Source organism: Xenopus tropicalis, chromosome 8 (assembly GCF_000004195.4).
Source record: "Xenopus tropicalis strain Nigerian chromosome 8, UCB_Xtro_10.0, whole genome shotgun sequence".
In the NCBI taxonomy this organism is placed as follows: domain Eukaryota; kingdom Metazoa; phylum Chordata; class Amphibia; order Anura; family Pipidae; genus Xenopus; species Xenopus tropicalis.
Window position 1 is genome coordinate 49,046,353 of NC_030684.2, and position 20,364 is coordinate 49,066,716.

General features: G+C 39.0%; 1 protein-coding gene across 1 annotated transcript; it reads left to right on the plus strand.

Moving 5' to 3' along the window:
* Positions 1-1,841: 1,841 nt before the first annotated feature.
* sh2d1a (SH2 domain containing 1A) lies at positions 1,842-13,293 on the plus strand. Its single transcript, XM_031892338.1, has 4 exons — positions 1,842-2,200; positions 10,257-10,320; positions 12,203-12,335; positions 13,054-13,293. Exons 1-4 carry the CDS (start codon positions 2,064-2,066, stop codon positions 13,056-13,058), a joined length of 339 nt encoding a protein of 112 aa, XP_031748198.1. The 5' UTR covers positions 1,842-2,063; the 3' UTR covers positions 13,059-13,293.
* The last annotated feature ends 7,071 nt before the right edge of the window (positions 13,294-20,364 follow it).

A 20,364-nucleotide genomic window follows, 5' to 3' on the forward strand; every position in this document is an offset into this window, starting at 1 on the left:
AGTGTTAATTTGTATGTGTCAAAACACTGATCCCCACCCACATAGAAGCTGCCTACATTTGGGGAAATATCACAGGTCGTAAGTTAATAAACAAGTCTATTATTATCCATTCAAAATGTGACAACATATCCTGACTTATTGTACACAACACTTTTTAAAAAATATGTAAATGTGTTTTTTTCCTGTAGGCATAGGAATACATAATTATAATAGAAAAAACTGAGGATATGGGGATTTTTGGGGATAATAAGCTGTGTAACTTCAGGCGGTATCATTCAGTGACTACTAAAGCAAATAAGTACTAGGAATACATAATTATAATAGAAAAAACTGAGGATATGGGGATTTTTGGGGATAATAAGCTGTGTAACTTCAGGCGGTATCATTCAGTGACTACTAAAGCAAATAAGTACTAAGAGGGAAAACCGCGGCGTGGCTGAGGCTGGGGGCATTTTTGTTTACATTTAAAAAAAAAAAAATAGGCACCCTAGGGCCGCCCCCCAAAACGTGCCAAAATAAAAATACATCCCGTCCATGTCTAAAGAACAACATCACAGAAAGACATTCAATTGTTTCATATCATTTATGGCTTTTATTACATTCTACCATAACTAAAGCTTCTCCCAGAGTTCTATGTAACCTTGAGGCCATCAGTTTATACTTTCTATCTGCATGTGCTTTAGTTTCAATGGTACCAAAATTTCTAAAGAAGTAAGGAAAAAGAAGGTAACAGAATACCATGCTCTTGCCACTTAGTAACAGAGTACCATGCTCTTGCCACTTAGTAACAGAATACCATGCTCTTGCCACTTAGTAACAGAGTACCATGCTCTTGCCACTTAGTAACAGAGTACCATGCTCTTGCCACTTAGTAACAGAGTACCATGCTCTTTCCACTTAGTAGCAGAATACCATGCCTTTGCCACTTAGTAGCAGAACACCATGCTCTTGCCACTTAGTAACAGAATACCATGCTCTTGCCACTTAGTAACAGAGTACCATGCTCTTGCCACTTAGTAACAGAGTACCATGCTCTTGCCACTTAGTAACAGAGAACCATGCTCTTGCCACTTAATAGCAGAATACCATGCTCTTGCCACTTAGTAACAGAGAACCATGCTCTTGCCACTTAGTAACAGAGTACCATGCTCTTGCCACTTAGTAACAGAGTGCCATGCTCTTGCCACTTAGTAACAGAGAACCATGCTCTTGCCATTTAGTAACAGAGTGCCATGCTCTTGCCACTTAGTAACAGAGAACCATGCTCTTGCCACTTAGTAGCAGAATACCATGCTCTTGCCACTTAGTAACAGAGTACCATGCTCTTGCCACTTAGTAACAGAATACCATGCTCTTGCCACTTAGTAACAGAGTACCATGCTCTTGCCACTTAGTAACAGAGAACCATGCTCTTGCCACTTAGTAACAGAGAACCATGCTCTTGCCACTTAGTAACAGAGTACCATGTTCTTTCCACTCAGTCCCTTATATCAGCACTTCCAGCTCTCATTCTTTCACAATCTTATTATTATACTAAAACCACAGGTACACATTTAAGAGTGAAGGTATGTAACTAGGGCAAAGGATGATGACATTTAGAGCAAGAGTTCAAGAAAAAGGAATTCACAGTTCTGACAGGTTGATGAGAGGGTAATATTTAGGTTACAGATGCCATCAGTTTTAGGAACGATTGTGATGCTTCTTAATATTCTAGGGAACCTTGTTTTATTAATTAAAGGTTGACTGCTTGTTAGCATGTTGCCTGTTTTAGATTGCATGGCTTAAATGCTTCTCTAGATAATCATGATGGAAATTACGTCCACAGTATTTTTTCCTATTATTGTTGTAGGCCTGGCAAGAGTGATTTCACGTCAGCCTACTCGTGCTCATGTGTGTGCTTGTGGGATGATTTCATGAGTAACACGTTGATGTCTCCACCTGTGAGATCCTGTCTCGTCTTTGTTGCATTTGCTTTGAAGAGATTAAAGACAGCGTCTTCCTCCCCTGCTTGTCTAGAAGTGCTTCTTCCATTGCCACTCTAGCAACAGACTGCTCTGCACCCAATGGAGAAGGTATCAGTTTACCATGGAAACATTAGCCGGGAGATGGGCGAGAAGCTCCTGAGCGATGTAGGGAAAGATGGGAGCTACTTGCTACGGGATAGCGAGACCATGCCCGGAATGTATTGCCTCTGTATTCTGTAAGTATCTCTACTCTTTACAGTATCATTACATGCCCTTTACAAGGCATTAAAATTAATTTTCCAATGGGTGACATTACTTAAATATGTCTAGGACTCTTACAGATAGAATATTCACTTCTTGAACATTTATTCCTTGTATCAGTATTTTCTCAATTTCAGCAGATAGAATCGAGGCAGTATTTGGTTTAACTAGAAGTTTCTTGACCCCAAAGTCTTCTTTAGGGATCCAAAACATCAAGGAAAAAAAACTTGTTTTGCAAATATAATCAAATATGCTACAAAAAAAAAAAATATAAAACAATATGGTACAATGACATCTCTACTAGGCCCTCCGTATACCTGAGCACCTTTGCAGTTGCAGAGCCTGCTGTCTCTATCATTATGGCCTCTCCAAGAGGCAGCATAAAAAACTTATCTTTCTGTTAAGAACCTAGTCTATTCATCTTTGGGTTTGCTTGGTTGCTAGGATCAGCAGGACCTGAGCAACCAGATAACCGTTTAATCCCAAACTATATACTAACACATGTAATTCTGTCCCTGGAAATGCATATCAGTAATCTGAACCAAATTTTAAAAACAAAATGTAAGAATTGTGGTTCCCACTATTTTACTGTTCAACATAAATATGAAATAAGGCTTAGTTAGTACTATGTGAATCAGTAGCCATTTTCAGTAATCCATAGCAGCCATTCAGATATTTGCTTTTAACACTCGAACTACTATAGAACAATTATTGCTTATTGCAGTCATTGCAGCACTTATTTGGAATAAAATTAGTGGGGACAAACCATTAATGGGAGACAAAAAAAACCCAAATAGTTCAGCACTGTGCAGTCGAATTTAGTTGAAACCAAAACCCAGGCACTGCTGTGAAATATGTAGGTCACAGGCAGAGAGATATTACATTCCACTATTTCCTGGACTGGGGGGAAAATACAAATGCAAGTCTATATTTGCCTGTCAATCCCTTGTTTATATGGGAAAGAGGAGGATCAAGGTAGACCGACATATTGCCGAAATGCTCCAGTATTGTTAATTGCACTGCATACACTTGTTTTATACATTTCTAATCAGACCTTTTCAGGAGCGTTCTTTCTCATCCATGTGGTCTTAATGCCCAATCTGAGTAGAGTCAATGAATATTGTATTACAAATGTGTTCATGTACAAAGGGACCTTTATTAGCTATTATATGTAGTCACATTCAGGCACATGTACAAACACAATCACTTGATGGAGGAAGTTATTAGAATTTTCTTGCTTTCTAGTAAACTGCTGTCCATTGTAGCTCAGTAGTACAGCTGGGATTTGGTTACAACACCGGCTTGGGTGTCTGCTTCTTTTCTTATTATTATTTGTGATAAATATGTAATAAAATGTATTTCACAGGTCCCTTTGTAGAGGTATATATATATTTATTTATTATAACACTTGTCCTCCCTGTGTGTAATTTTGTATTTTGTAAGATTGTACAGTGCTGCGTACCCTTGTGGCGCTTTATACATAAAGTTATACATACATACATACATACACAGGTCTCAATTTGTATGGAAGTTTAAGGGCATATTCATGAAGGGGTGAAATGGATCTCACCACAGTTCACAGCTCTCTTTATTTGTATGGGAGTTTTTAGGGGCCTATTTGTTAAAGAGTGCACTCTCATTTGCACCCTATAATAAACTGCCTGTAAAAAACTGTAGCAAGTTATATTTCTCTCCTTGATAAATATATACATGGGGTGTAACGTGCCATCTGGAATAACCCTCCATTCCTGAGCCATGGTCACTCTATTGTCCCGTGAAGCCTACAGCATTTGGGTTAACATTTAACTCAGTGGGGCTTTATTCCTAATAGCAGTCACTTACCTTGCTCCCTAAATGTAGGGTTATGTAGTAAAACAGACTAGAATATCTAATTGTTTTTTGTGGGCCACTTTGTCTGAGGAAAATATTGCCCTTAGTACTACATTAACCCTTTATGTGTGATACCATGTGTCAAGTGTAAAGGTTATGTGGCGCCAGTAATGCAGCCAATGTGAATTACAGTCATGTACAATACTCTACATTCATGTGGGTGGGTAAAGAAAAGAAAGATCCTATTTTCTTTCTAGGAGCAGAAGATGCGTTCCCATTGTACACAAGGGGACTTGGTGCATAAAACTGTGATTAAATCACTGGTCTGGGGGGGTCATGTAACAACATTTGCACAAGGTATAGTTGCCAAATCAGACAATCATTTACTGCTCTGCTGTTTGACTGCAGTCAGCAGTGTCAGGAAAAACCCTTCTATTCATCCCCATATAGGATGAATATTTATGTTTATGTTGGCATTAGTTTTAGCGAGTTGCGAATATTCTGGTGACAAAAAAATTTCAAATATTTCTGCTATAAAATAGTCTTTCTTTATGGCATTTAAGTTTGCAACTATTCATGCTATAAAATAGTCTTGTTTTATGGCGTTTATTTTTACTGACACATTTATGGCCATATATGCATTTTCAAAACTTTATTAAGTGATTGTGAAGATACCATCAACAACATAATAAACACATTTTACCAAATCAAACATGTATTCATCATATTATCCATCCATTCACAAGCCTTACCCCCATCAATACAATCATATAAACAAATATAAATCAGTTTCACCAAGTGTTTGCATCATATAAATGCACAGTTTAATCTGGCCAATTACAGTGAAACCAAATGAAAAGAAATGATGGGTAAAAAATAGTGTGTTATGGGATATTTCCTGTCCTCATGAGAATTTTCTGGCGAAAATTTAGTTTAATGCCACTACATACGTGGCGTCAATTTTTTTTGTGAATATTACGGCAACAATTTTGTCTTTAGACCATTTCTCTGAATAGTAAACCTGCCGTTAATTAGTACGTAGCGTATTTTCTGCCAAATGCGATAACGGGTGATCACATATTTTTGCACCAGAATAATTGTGAATTTATATTTGTCACCATTTAGTAAATTAGTGTTAACATATTTGGCGATAATTTTGCTTATAAATTGTGCAACTAATTTTAGCGTACCTTGGTCGCAATGCCCCCCCCCCCAGCAGAAAAATGTTTTGAGAGGGCCCAGTACAAGAAGGCCATCTCCCATAGACTCTATTATAATCAAATCAGTTTATTCTTTTTAAATTGCCTTTTTCTCTATAAGAATAAACATTTTTTTGTTTTTGTTCCAAAATAAGATATAATTACTCCTTGGGTATATTTAATGTCTAAATGGTTTGTTAGTAGTCTTAAAGTACGGAGATCCAAATTACAGAAAGACCCGTTATCTGGAAAACCCCAGGTCCCGAGCATTCTAGATAACAGGACCAATACCTGTACCTGTAGTTCATTTATTTATGTATTATGCAGGGTTCTATTGAGCACAGTACAACTGATGGGCTACATGGGCCGACCCATCCAGACCCAGCTGGCAGCTACCTATGTGACAGATATCTGTCTGAAAATAGTCCTGATATCTTTTGGGCAAGTTTAGGGCAATTCTGCCATTGTGTTTAACGTAACTTGTTTTACAAGAGAGACTGATGCTGTGAAAGGGATAGTGAAGAGTAACTTGATTCTTTCAGAAATGGGTCAGAATTGCTTATATTTAGAAGGTTTCTTATTTCAGTATGATTAAGCTTAGATTAAATTTACATTTTCGCAATAGTTCTCCTTTACGTTGGGAGGAGGGATGTTTAGAAAACAGATAAAAAGATGGATGAACACAGCAGAGATGATAGAAAGAAAACTTTTTGTATGTACAGGGTAGAATAAACTGGTAATGTCAACTGAAATGAATGTAAGGAATGATTTTGTGTTACTGATCTTTTAAACAAAGAATACCTTAAAGATGATATATAGTGCTCCGTATGAAAAACAGCATGGAGTAATAGGGCATTAAAACTACAGCCTAATATTCCAGTGCCTGAGAAGAGCACTGAGCGAGCAATGCTTTTTACTGTTACTTTTAAAGATAAGCTGCGAGAGGATGTGAGGTTTGAGGTCAAACTTTCTTATATTCTGCTGACATCTCTCCAAATGCAGTCAGTAACACTGAATGAACCCATATATTAACACAAATGCTACAGATGGTTCGTTGGACTTACAGAGTATTGCAAGAAAATTGTAATTTGAAACATTTCCCTATATTCTTTTTAGATGAAATACCCCAGTTTACAATGTAGGTTAAAAGTAAAGGATTGGCCCTTTTTGTTTCTAATACCTCAACTAAAGCCTGCCATCAGTGTGTGCTACCATAGCGATCTGTATTGGTCCCCAGGTACAAAAATGAACACTCCCTACAGGACATTGTGTTGTATTATACAGGGAATAATAACCATTTAATGCACAAGAGCCATACATATCCTGTAAATTATATCTTTAAAAATGGTTCTTAGTGATGCAATTTCTGTCACATGACTTACTGGAACCTGTGTATTATAAAAAATAATAAACCCCATTTTGTAAAATATGAGGATATTAGAAGTCACCTCGAAGTTCCATGACCTGTATAAAAGCACAAGGCCAAAGATCTCATGTTTTTATAAAGTCATAAAACTTCTTGGTGACTTATAATAGCCTTCTATTGTACAATGGGGGGTTCGGAATGGGGATTTTTATTTTACAACTATAGAGGAAGCAAACCCCATAGGCTGGGCACCCCTGTGACTTTGGGTCTGCTTTCTCTATAGTTACGCCAGTAAATTCATTTATATTTAAGTCATAAAGGAATTCCAGGACCATAAATGAACCACTAGGCTGCGGCCTTTTAAGTAGGGGATGACACTTTAAGTTGAATGTATGTATGCGTATGTACAGTATGTATGTGAATATGAATTCTCCCCACTGCTCCGTATGGGAGTTTAAATGCCCGCGCATGCGTGCTTGCGTCGGCGGGGAGAGATGTTTGTTCGCGAGGGGGGGGGCACAAATGGGGGGCGGCCTAGGGTCGCCCGGATTTGAAATCCGCTGCATATGGAAAGAATGATGCTGCGGCACTTCCGTCTGCAAAGGTGGAAAAAGATGAACTTTTATTTAATTTATTTTATTTTATTTAAGGTTTTAGGTCTTCTCTTGCCCTTTCTCAAACATGTATGCGTATATGTATGCATATATGTATGTATGTATATATGTGTGTGTATGTATTTATGTATGTGTTACCTGTGTATACATGGGGCCCCGAGGATGGACTCAAACAGTTGGATCACTTGCGTGCCAGTTTCGCTAAATAAGCACAACCTCCTGCCTACAGTGAGCTTCAGGCAATGAATGTCTGATTGTTTGATATAGGTCGCTGCACGTGTGCAGTTTAGCACATAGGGTAACATATATGCCCTACGGTTATTTTAAGCAATAGTTCTCTAAATGATTTCATTTCTCTCACAGGGGAAAACGTGGCTGTAAAGCTTAATGATAACATCTTTGAAGTGGTCACAAACATGCTGTAGAATCATGATAAGATCTGTTCCGTTGCAAAGCGGCAGTTCAAATAAAATTGCAGGTTACAACGAGAACAACAATAATGAGAACAGGGGAAAAGAAACAAAAACTGACACTTTATTGTCACCCTGCTAACCTGCTGAATCATATAGAAATGGGAGACAACATTTCAACCAACAAAAGTTTAAGGGAGCAGTTCACGTTACGATTATCCATCTAAGTATGGTATAGACAGCATTATTGTAGGATTATTTGCAGTGATAATCCACTTTTTTTATTTTTGTAAGTTTCTGAACAATTTGGCTTTTTCGTTCTGAACTTCTCAGGCTTTGGCTTTTCACTGCTATCAGGTTACTGTGGCTTTATTACGTTAGCAACCAGACAGGAAGTCAAAATAGGATAACGATAAGAGAGGGCTTGAATAGAAAGATAACTAACTAATAAGAACTATAGTTATGAAGCTAACGTTCCATCCAAAAATGGGCTTCAATATAAAGCTGTTAAAAGAGAAATAATGTTTTATAAAGGGGAAAAGGGGATTGTTCTTGATTAGTTCAAATTGTTTAAATGATTATATTTAGAATGTTTTGAATAGGAACCATTGGGCATCAGGCCCGGACTGGGATTGAAAATAGGCCCTGGCATTTCAAGTACTTAGCAAAACAGCCCCCCCCCCCACCAGCCCAATAAATAGTGACTGTCTGTTGCATCTTACAGCAGTCCCTCTGGCATTTGCCAGAATATACAGGTTGCCAGTCCTAGCTGGGCCTGTTGGACATGGTGATTCTCAGCCCAAAGATGCCAAAAAGAGTGGACTTTCTGGCAGATCTTGTTAATATTAATGGGAACAATCAGGGGGGGTGTGGCCATTTCTTCACTAGCTACAGTACAATCCATTAATGGAAAAAATGTCTTCTGGGACATAAGCCTCTGTGCTTTATACCAGGTGCTCACATGCAGAGCACAAATGGCTGATGAGTTCTCTAAGGATAAGAGTCATTAGGTCCATTCGTTGGCTCCAGAGCCACTACATATTGCACAGGGAACCTGTTATGAGAGGGGAGCAGAGTTGGGTCAAAAGCTTGAGAAGGCATTCCCTAGAAAGAACCATTTCCTGGTAAAATCCCATTTGGAAAAAGACTATTATACCCCATATATGACATATATGCAATGATCTCCTATGTGGTGCCCTCCAGCTGTTCTTAAATGGATTTAAGTTCCCCAAGCCCCTGCCTTCCTGCTGTGCTCACAGCCCCCTATCCTTTTGCTAGAGTATTCCTTCAAGAAGTGAGATGTGCAACCTCAGTGGAAACATGTTCCACTCCACACATTCATGAATAAGTAGGCCTTATCTTTATTAATCAAAGCCCCACTAACCACAACCGCAAAACTGCTCAACATTGTTACAATTCATTCAAAACTTTCAAGACTTATCATTAAAGATCTCTTTTAATTTAATAACAGGCGCTCTGCTAGATGTCATTCTGTTTATAATAAAGTTCCAATGACTAAGTGGTTTTGCCACCCCAAACATGCAAAGCTCCTGTTTTAGTACTGTGTTACTCAGGCATTCTGATCAAGGGCTTCAGTTCCTTGCATTTGCATTTTTCATGTTAAATTAAAGGGAGGGGTGCTGGGCAACACTGATTAGGTGACTTTTGCTCTGTTGTACTTGCTATCTATTGGCCACGGTCCCTTCCCAGAGGCTGTTATCCCCACTGCTACTATAGGCACCATCTCTCCCTACTATACTTGCTATCCCACAGCCACAGTCCCTTCCCAGAGGCTATTATCCCACTGCTACTATAGGCACCATCTCTCCCTACTATACCTGCTATCCCACAGCCACAGTCCCTTCCCAGAGGCTGTTATCCCCACTGCTACTATAGGCACCATCTCTCCCTACTATACCTGCTATCCCACAGCCACAGACCCTTCCCAGAGGCTATTATCCCACTGCTTCTATAGGCACCATCTCTCCCTACTATACCTGCTATCCCACAGCCACATTCCCTTCCCAGAGGCTATTATCCCACTGCTACTATAGGCACCATCTCTCCCTACTATACCTGCTATCCCACAGCCACATTCCCTTCCCAGAGGCTATTATCCCACTGCTACAATATGCACCATCTCTCCCTACTATACCTGCTATCCCACAGCCACATTCCCTTCCCAGAGGCTATTATCCCACTGCTACTATAGGCACCATCTCTCCCTACTATACCTGATATCCCACAGCCACAGTCCCTTCCCAGAGGCTATTATCCCCACTGCTACTGTACTTGCTATTACACTTAAAGTCCCTTCCAAGAGGCCATTACCTCTGCATCATATTAGCTTATTGTACCTTTATCTGACAGTGCTGGAGTAGGGCAATATGAAACTCATCACAGTACTTCAGCAACTCCAGAAGATCTATAATGTAATGATTATAAACAGAATATAACCAATTATTTGACTGGAGAAGCATAACACAGACCATACCGGTAGTAATAATGAAAAAAACTGATGTCATGAATCTAAATTAATATTTCAGTGTACCATGTAATATTTATAATTGGTATCATGATGGAATAACATATTGTTTAAACCTTTCACACAGGCATGAAAATGTAGTGTATACATACAGAGTTCATCAGACATCAACTGGTTCCTGGACTGCTGAGGTAGGCTCTTGGGAAAATTCCAATAAAATATGTATATGCATATGTATATATGTATTGTATAAAGAGAGAGAGAAAATAACTTACAGACTCAATAGAAAGACCTAGGCATACACACTGGCTAATACCTTGACCACTCCTGACTGAGTTTGCAGCTTATTGCCGTGTGTATGATAACTCACTTGTTGACATCTAATCAACTTTAAAGGAGAAGGAAAGGTAAAGTCACTTGGGGGTGCCAAAATATTAGGCACCCCCAAGTGACTTGAATCGCTTACCTTTTACCCCGGGCTGGTGCCCCTGTATGGAGAGAACAGCACCAGCCCGGGGTAGCTGCAGCGCTTCCTCCTTCCTGTAGCGCTCGTGCGCGCATGCGCAGTAGAGTGGAAAAGCCAAACTTTAACAGAGAAGTTGGCCTTTCACTCTACTGCGCATGCGCCTATTGTGTGAGTCTTAGCTAAACGCAGGGGGAAGGTACCCTGGGCTGGTGATGTTCTCTCCTCACAGGGGCACCAGCCCGGGGTACGAGGTAAGTGATTAAAGTCACTTGGGGGTGCCTAACATTTTGGCACCCCCAAGTGACTTAGCTTTTCCTTCTCCTTTAAAGAGAATTGTGATGGATATACCTACATTAAATGAACAAGTTGAGATAAAGGAGAAGTCATTTTGTCATTTTACTGCCAATAGATTTCCAACTAGAACACTATATTTATTCTGCAGAAGCCATTCCCATACCTGAGTAAACAGCTTTAGAAACTTTCCCCATTTGCTTAAGACAGCAGCTGCCATTTTAAGTAGCTTCCTGCCTGCAGTCTAGCCCTTATAGCTTAGATCACACATTCCTAAGGGAGGGGGGAAGGAGTTCATAGCATTCTCGTGGGGGGGGGGCAGGAGAGGGGAGAGAGAACTGCGCAGACTCTGGCCACAGGAATTAAGGATGTTTCTGAGAGAGAAAGTCAGACACTGGAACATCATGTTTACAAAAAAAGAGACAAGAAATTCTGTGTTTCTTTAGATAGAGTGCAGCATTACTGTGAGTGCTTATGGCTGTATTTACATAGACCTTTCTGATAAAGCTTACTTAGTTTTTATCTTTCCTTCTCTTTTAAGAGAACTAAAGCCTAAAAAATAACATGGCTATAAATACTTGTTTATAAAACTGAACTTACTGTTCAATTTAGAGGTTCGGGAAACCTATAGTAGTAGTGAGCCAAATCTTCAAATTTGTCCACAGAAGCTGTCTGTCCTGGATGTTGCTATAGTAGACCATCTTTTGCTTGTCAGTGGCACTGCACATGCTCAGTGTGCTCTAAGCTACAATTTAGAAGCTAAATCTAGGGGTCGACATTAAAGCATTAGCAGAAAGTGAGGTTAAATATGTATTAGGTCATACTACAGATCTGATTATTAATTTTGATAGAGTTCACAGTAGTTTTTCAGTTGACATGCCACATGACATACAATGTATGACTTTTATATTCTATATATTATATACAGCATTTTGTGAATTAGTGTCCCTAAGCTCAGATAACTGAGCAGCACAGAGCATGTCTTGAATGTTTTGAATCAACAGAAAAGACCTAGAGGTACCAGGGGCATATTCAGAGCCACAGATCTTCACTGTTTAAGCACTGTGGTTGCCTTGGGCTGGTACAGAAGTACAGATCCCCAGGTACAGAACATGGCTTCTTGTTGTTGAGTTTAGTTCTCCATATTTACTTGCAACTATTGACCATATACTAGATCAGTGACAGGGGCTACATAAATCTTAATCTTGAGGTTGCCAACAGTTTTCATGATTAGATGAGCAAAGCATTTGTGTTTGTGTGTGGGGATTTAACAATGAATCTGAGCCCTAAATGCTACAAATTTGAATAATTCACAGGCTGCACCTGGCGTTCCAAGACGGCTGTTCCGGAAGGTGCAGAATTTGATTTCTGCATATGAAAAGCCAAACCAAGGAATTGCAACACATCTGCAGCATCCAGTGGAGAGAACAGTGGCAAAAATTGTTAAAGGTAATTCAATCTAATTTTGGTATATTAATAAACAAATTAGCACACTACTTTAGATTGTTATGTCTAATGGGCATCCTACTCCACAAACATGTCGGTCTTAGAAATTATGGTATTTCCAACTAGCCTAGGAGGCAAATTATTGCATCTTGTGATATGTTTATTAAGAATGCAAAAAGTAACCAAACAGGGGCACAGACACAACTTCTATAATAACAACAACTCTTGAGACTGCCTGCTATTAGGTTCTGAGCTGACACTTTCCTCATTTAGTTAGAGAAGTAATACCTAAAGCCCACACATGGGCATATTGACTGCCACTACCTTTTGGTAAAGACCAGCAGCAAAACGCACACATACGGAGCCATGACAGGCAGACCTTAATGCAAAACATACTCAAGTGGCATGAAGGTCCAACTGCCACCACTCGTGTGCATTTGCCAGTGAGCTTGTCATTAGGGGTGGTGACAACCCTGCGTTCCACTGCCCAAAGTGATTGCTGTTATTTTCTATGTAATTAAGTCACCTTTAGCAAGAAGAATTAATACTGTTTAGCCTTGATAAAATTATTTCAGGATGTAGAAGAAATGTGACTTAGATACCCTTGGTATTCCTTGATGCCTTATTTTGAGCCCAGAATAGATGAAATAGGCAAAATACTCAAAATTGCCTTCACAGGAACCTAATATGTTGCTAACTGCTGTTTCTTTTTATCCTGAAGGGTGACTAATTATGGACGCCATAACAAATGAGTCATTTGCAGAGTTAAAGAACAGATCAATTCATTTACCAGTTCAACACTGACTTTGTAAAGAGGGAAATGGATATGTAATATTTACAGATATTTAAACCTGGAAATGCCGAAGATATCTTTAATCATATATTTTTTTATTCAAGCTCTGAGGTGGATTGTAACAGAACAATAAAGGTTTGGATTTGGTCAAAAACCCATAAAAATACAGAAAAAAAAAGAAAAAAAAAAGAATATGGAAAAAAATGTACCTTAAAAAGTGGAGTTTAGGTTTTCTCATTATTTTACCTTACCTGTAAAATCAAAGGGGAAATATAGCTTAATTACAGAAGCAGGGGAATCCTCCAATGAGAATCAGGCCAGCCAACTCTGTCTACTCACGGCTATCCCATTAACATATGAGGACTACTTTGCAATTTTCATGCACTGTGCTAATTTTACATTGTAATCAAGCTGGAAAAAAATTAATTAATTCCTTTTTCAATTATCATATAGCAGGGAGTCAGGTGTCAACAAATCAGACACAATTCTTATTTAAGGATACTCTTGCATAAATTAGGCCTCTGGTCCTGGAGAAGTTTTTTTGTGTGCAATGTCTCAATTGTTCTGCAATATATTGTTCTCTAAAGTTCTATGAATGCTGCATTCTCACTGTCTATGACTATGTACTGTATCTATTTGTAATATTTCCCAACATCACAAGTAATGTATTTAAAAGAACACAGGAGTAATAAAAGGTAAATAAAAGCCAATCAATGTAAAGGTCCCCATACACGGACCGATCCACTCGCTTGATGCCAGATACCGATCGGGCAAGTTAAAAAAATCTAGTCGGATCGGGGACCACATCAGCTCGTTGATGTTGTCCCCAGACCAACTTTTCCTATACCCGTCCTTATAATTTGATCGGGTATAGGAAAAGTCGGTCCAGGGACCGCATCAACGAGCTGATGCGGTCCCCGATCCGACTAGATTTTTTAACTTGTCAGATCGAGATCTGGCCGATTTCAGGCCAGATATCGGTCGGGCAGGCCCATCGGTAGTACCCATACACGGGCCGATTAGCTGCAGAATTGGTCTAAGGGACCGTTATCGGCAGCCAGAATCGGCCCATGTATGGGGACCTTAAGAATGAAAGTAAAACAGGTATGGTATCTGGCATCCAGAAATCTTTTATCCAGAATGCTCACTCACAGAAATTTGACATTTTTTACTTTTTCTCAGCAGGGAAAAAATGTGTTTTGAGTATTAACCATTATTGCAATTAATTTTTCCCACATGACTTTGGAATTCTAGAGTAAAACTGTAGAAAACCATTATAAAACATTTTTGCAGCTTTGCAGCTGATAGAATTCAGAGCAAGCTCACAACAATTTTGCCCATAGCTGATAATGATTTCCCCACCGTGGGTCTGTCAAACAGTTTTAGGTTATTAAGCCATGAGAGACAGTCAGAAGTTTGTCCAAATTTACTCCATAAAATGTATTCTTTAGTAGATCTAAACCAAAGAACTCAACACAGAAGGTGGAAATAAATAAAGTAGAATTTCACAAAGTTCAGGCACACATACGTCAATCCATTAGCACAGTGAGTGGTTCCCCAGAAAATATAAAATGGGTTGGTACTCACAGGTCACTAGACATGGCGCTTAGTCATGCTAAATAGGATCTGTGAGTGCCCACACCATCTACATTTTTTATAGTAAATCTGCCTCAGTGTATTGTTTAGATCAGGGCTGTCCAACTCAAGGCCCACGGGTCAGATGTGGCCCTCCAAATGATCTTTATGGCCCCCAGTTTGCTGTTGGGCTCCTTGACATCATTGCAGGTCATCATCATTTCAATTTATTCTGGCCCTCGAGCACGCTGTTTGGGAACTACATGTAATAAGTTGGACAGCATTAGTTTACATCAGTGCTGTGCAATCTTTTTTTCATTTAGTGGCCCGATTATTTGTCATTTTGCATGTTGAAGAGTTGGATTATATTAAAATGATAAAGTTGTCAAACAAGTCTTTGAGCAGATTAAGAGACTGGGATAGACTGGAGTGACTGGGGTCACTAATTTGATACCCTGGTTTAGAAAATCAATAGGATAACATGTTGGAATTAGTGTTAGCTAATATCTAAGAGCCATAATCAGGAACAGGTCCTTGTAATTCTGGGTAACAGATCACTCAAACAAAAAGACAAAATGAAAGTAAGATTATTACAAAATAATAACTATTTCATCTTTTTAGTATTGGTCCTGTATTGGACCTGTCTAAAGTAGGTGGACCAAGCTTAATTATAGATGAATATACAGTATTCTCTGTTGAGGATCCTACCTCCAAGCACTACATAAGTCATCTATGTTATCTAACAGGGATAGATCAAGTGAAATTCTTATTGGAGGATTTTATTGCATTTATTGAGTCAACCCTGGAGAGCAGGAGAAAACTTTTGTTGAGTAGAGTTTCTTTACAATACAACCCTGATGTTGTTGACTACAGCTCCCAGATTGCTTTAACCATTATGATGCAACTTGTTGCCCAGTAAAATGTGAATAAAGTATTTTTGAACAAGAGTTTAGGCCCCATTTACTCCATGAATAAAGAGCCCTGATGTCTTGGAATACATCCAGGAATACTGTTGGCCAGTTATCCAAAACATGAGCCTTCCCTGTAAATACCATATAAAACAAAACCCTTCTCTTTGTCTACCTAAAGTTGTTGCCTATTCACATAATACACATACATTTCCCAGCCATATGCTGTTTTTTTATTATAGATACTTCTAGGCTAAATTGTAATCTGTGTTCTCTATTTAAAATATATCTAATATTGTAAAATAAGTTCCAAAAATTGCCATATAAGCATAATATTGTAAAGCATGGATAGTGAAAATGGGGTTTTTATAGCTTTTATTTGTTTTTTGCTAATTCCTGTCAGATTGTCTACTAATATGATCAGTTTAATAATATTTATTATGTGATCTCAGGGTTGAGTCCCCGATTTAAAATTCTACCATTATAGGGGATACTATTCCAGTTCAGTGTACAGGTTTCTAATCTCAAACAAAAAATATGAGTGTTAAAAATAACTGAAGCAATAGCCAGGTCAGCTTCACCTATAACCTCCACCTCCACCTATTGGCTTTGGAGCACCCACTTATCCCCAATGTTATGCCCTTGTGCAGACTGACCTAATCAGGTATGATGTTCAAGTCTTGTTCTGATTACAATATTCTGTTGTCAAATAAAATATATTGGCTTAAAGAGAATAATGAGCGGCTATTACCAACAGGGTTTCAAGATCCATGCCTTACAGGACTGCACCAGAGGTTACATATGCAGGAGACCCAACCCACTGGCCAATAGCCATCCAATTTCCTTTGTAGTATTGTAGTATATGTGTTCCATAATATTTGTAGTATTTTTCTATTGAAATGTTCCCTTTATTATCTGTGAAACTGCAATGTCTGACCTGAGAAGCTTTGCCTTAGTTGTAGAATATACAAGTACCTCTTGGTTAATAACTGGTTCTAATATGTTAATGCAAAAGCATCTTTCTTTTTTATACTGTGTATAATGTAATTAAAGAGAATGTAATTGCTCATATGCAAATGTACACCAGACTGAAACTCCGGAAATGTTTAGGCAGAAAATTCAATTGCTGCAAATACACATGCTCAATTTTAAGAAAAGATAAAATGTAATTTTTAATATGTGGTGTATTAGAGCATAATATTAATGCAGAGGTGGGCGAGCACCGGTATTTCTATCCTAACCAGTGCTAACCTGTCACTTGGAGCCGCTATATTTGTTAGCAGTGGTAGATTGCACTTGGGTGGAATGTATGTGGGAGCCTAGTAAATGTCATATTTACAATGTTACTGCATTCAAGAGAATAAACATATTATGCCTGAAACACCAACATGTAGAAAGCTAATAAACCTATGCAATTCAGCAAAGCGTGTCATTCTTAAATCTGTAATATCAAGTTGTTTCTTCTGATGAAGGGGTTCACCCTGAAACGTTACTGTGTTGCACTAAATAAACGTGCAGGTTTTACCTGCTTATAATTGCCTTGCTGTGCCAGGATCTATGCTGTTTGAGATTGGAGGGTGCCGTTCCTTCTTGATACCGGGCACCAGGCTAAAGTTTTTTCTTTTGGAGGAGCCAGGGTGTGCTGGTGACTTTTCCTTTTTATCCAGCAGCTATCTCCAACTCAGCTTCCTTATCCAGACAAACAAAACACCCCTAAACCTAAGGGGTACAATGTGTACTATTTTAATGTAGATATAAGTGGGAGGCAAAAACTCTCCAACCCTCCTATTAATCAATAGTTTGCCCATCATAAAACTACTGGGTCACCACAGGCTGTGTCACTTGTGATGCGTGCAGTTTGCCTGGGTGCTCCCAAGATATTTGAGGGATCAGAGCACAGTGTGCAGAGCGCAATGTTGGATGCAATGACGGCAGCATTTCCTTCTCATGGATGATGCAACTCTACTTAGGAATGGTGCACACATAGCTTCCACTTGTATGTCAAAGCCTCAGATTGAACCTAATGGTAGGAGCACTGGACAACTTTATTAGCAAACACTACTTAAAAGCTGATGGAAGGTGAAAAAAACACAATACAAGATTAAAAAAAGAATCTATAGTTACTAGATTATCTTGATCATTAAGCTTAATTTTAACCCAAAATTGAGGTCTTTTATTTCAAAGTCAATAATTCAATGACATTTTAATCAAAGATTGGGGTAAAATTATTTGCAACCTGACAAAGGTCAATGACAAAGGTCAATAACAATATGTGAGTGTGACTGATTAGTATTCATGTCACATAATACAGATCTGTGGAGGCAAATAAGTCAAAATAATAATTTGATATGTTGGGGAAATGTAGTTACCAGAGACCACTTGAGGTGAAAGAGACAGAGTTTATCTACCCTTTTTACATGGGAACATTATGGGAATGAAAAGGGAGTTACCGGTGGGAGAGCATAGAGATATCGCTCCACAGCACAGAAAACAAAGAACTGCCAGACAGAGCCAAAGAGGTGGCTCTGCTCCAAGGCCAGGGTAGTAGTGACCAAGGCTAGCTTGAGAGCAGAATCCATCCAAGTCAGGGGGGCTGTACATAGGAATCTGCATACACATAACTGTAACCACACCTACTTGAAACCACACCCATGTTATCACATGACCATACCCATATTAATGGTTGTAGTACAACAAAAACCTGCCATACTCTGCCTGCCCTACCCTGCCTGTGTGTGCCATACTCTGCCTTCCCTACCCTGCCTGTGTGTGCCATACTCTGCCTTCCCTACCCTGCCTGCGTGTGCCATACTTTCACTGTGTTTGCCATTCTTGGCTGGTTTGTGCCATACTTGGCCAGTGTGTGCCATACTCTGATTTCCCTACCCTGCCTGTGTGTGGCATACTCTGCTTGCCCTATGATGCCTGTGTGTATGGCACACACAGGCAACCTACAGTGACACAATGCTGGCACTGCTCCTAAAGTCTGCACAATAACTATATATTAAAAAACTTTTTAATTGCAGTACCACCTCAGTATATGTTCTTTTTGTAGTGTGCAGAGATTATTTGTGGGATTCTACTGCTCCTGAGGTGTGAACAGGGGAACAATGTGGGTGATTACAGTCTGAGCCTGAGGTGTGAACACTGCAGGGGGTGAACAATGCAGAGATTAAAAGGTGAACAACACAGGGGATTACATATTTAAACAATACAGCCTGATTACAGTCAGAATCTGAGGTGAGAACCATGCAGGGGGGGCAGTTAATCACAGTACTGATACCATTTAAAGCTTACACAAGAGTAAGCCATCAAAGCAGCCAGACAGGTGGGGGGCCACACAGAGGGGGGTCGCGGGCCGCCAGTTGGACAGCACTGTCCTAGTTTAATGTTTGTTTCCACGAACTACTGTGGTTTTGCTCCGTCTCTGTGCAGTACTGACACTATGGTCTTTTACCGTCAATCCTCATCTTTCACTGACATTTGAATTGAAAGCTTTGCCTACTTTTCATTTTATATATTCTGTATATATTGTCCCAGAAGTTCCTGCATGTTGCTGAGTGATATTTCATGGTCGCGCTACATTCACTGCATTCAATGTTTTCCACTAAAGATTAGACACAATGTAAAACATCTATAGGTATAAAAATATCCAGGTCAGGAACAAATGCTTCTGCGGAGTTAAAAGAAAGGGACTGCTATCGAAAAAGTATCACTAAAATGAGCAAGATCTAAGAGAAGAGAAGTATTATTGAAAAACAATCCTAATAGTAAGTAAGTAAGTAGTAAGTAAGTAGTAAGTAGAGTTTTATTGTTTTATTTATAGGATATTTGCATTCTAACTTTACTCATTTGAGAATGACTGCCTAACAGGGATATTATATTCAACTTTAGAACAAGCCACTAAATATAAGAAAAGGGTATCTAAACCCTCCATAAAACTGCTCTCTTGGTTGTCTAAAGAAGTTAAGCAAAAACTTAATTACAGATGCAAGAGAATTCACCAATCAGAATGCAGCTTGCAAACCCTATGTCAGTTATAATGCTTTTATTTTACAAAGGGAAATTATTGTGTAATGTTACCTCTGGCTCCCTGGGTTTAAAGGGACTCTGTCACCCTAACAAATAATTCCAAATCCTTTTTTATTGTTTTAATTAAGCAAAATAAACTTTCCTTACACTATATTTTAATTTTGTTTTCTTCATTAAGGTACGTTTTGCAGCACCCCAACATCTTTTTTATGTGCCAGAATGGGGGACCTGGTGCCCATGCACAGACTACACATAGGCAGTGGAAGCTTAAGTTATTGCAACGCCTATGGCATAGTGGGTATAGATGTTTTAATAAAAAAAATTGAGTTTCATATTTAATTTTCATAGGATTTTATTATGCAAGCAATATTGTTCCGACTACTGGGGAATAGAGGAAATTGTTAAGTTAGGGAAGGCTAAAATTAGCCAAAAAAACTGATCTGTGCAAATTTGGCTCAACATGTTCTGTTCCTGCAACTGAAGCTGAAATCTTTAAATACACCATAGGGCTACTAATCAGCAGCATATCCTGTCTTCTTATGTCTGATTACAATGTATTCTCCATATGCAAAATATTAGCAAAATGTTTGGTTGGAAAACACTCATTGGTGAGTTCTATTGCCCCTGTGATTGAAGGACAAGGTAACCCCCTACACTAGATCTTACCAATTAGTTGCCCCCCTGGCACTTCCCAGATTCTGTGTTTGTGCCATACATTTCTTTA

Excerpts from the sequence above, each read along its gene's own strand:
- sh2d1a (XM_031892338.1), top strand. The coding sequence starts at position 2,064 with ATGGAGAAGGTATCAGTTTACCATGGAAACATTAGCCGGGAGATGGGC. Across the intron at positions 2,201-10,256 it reads ATGTATTGCCTCTGTATTCT|GCATGAAAATGTAGTGTATA; the intron begins GTAAGTATCTCT and ends CCTTTCACACAG. Across the intron at positions 10,321-12,202 it reads CTGGTTCCTGGACTGCTGAG|GCTGCACCTGGCGTTCCAAG; the intron begins GTAGGCTCTTGG and ends AATAATTCACAG.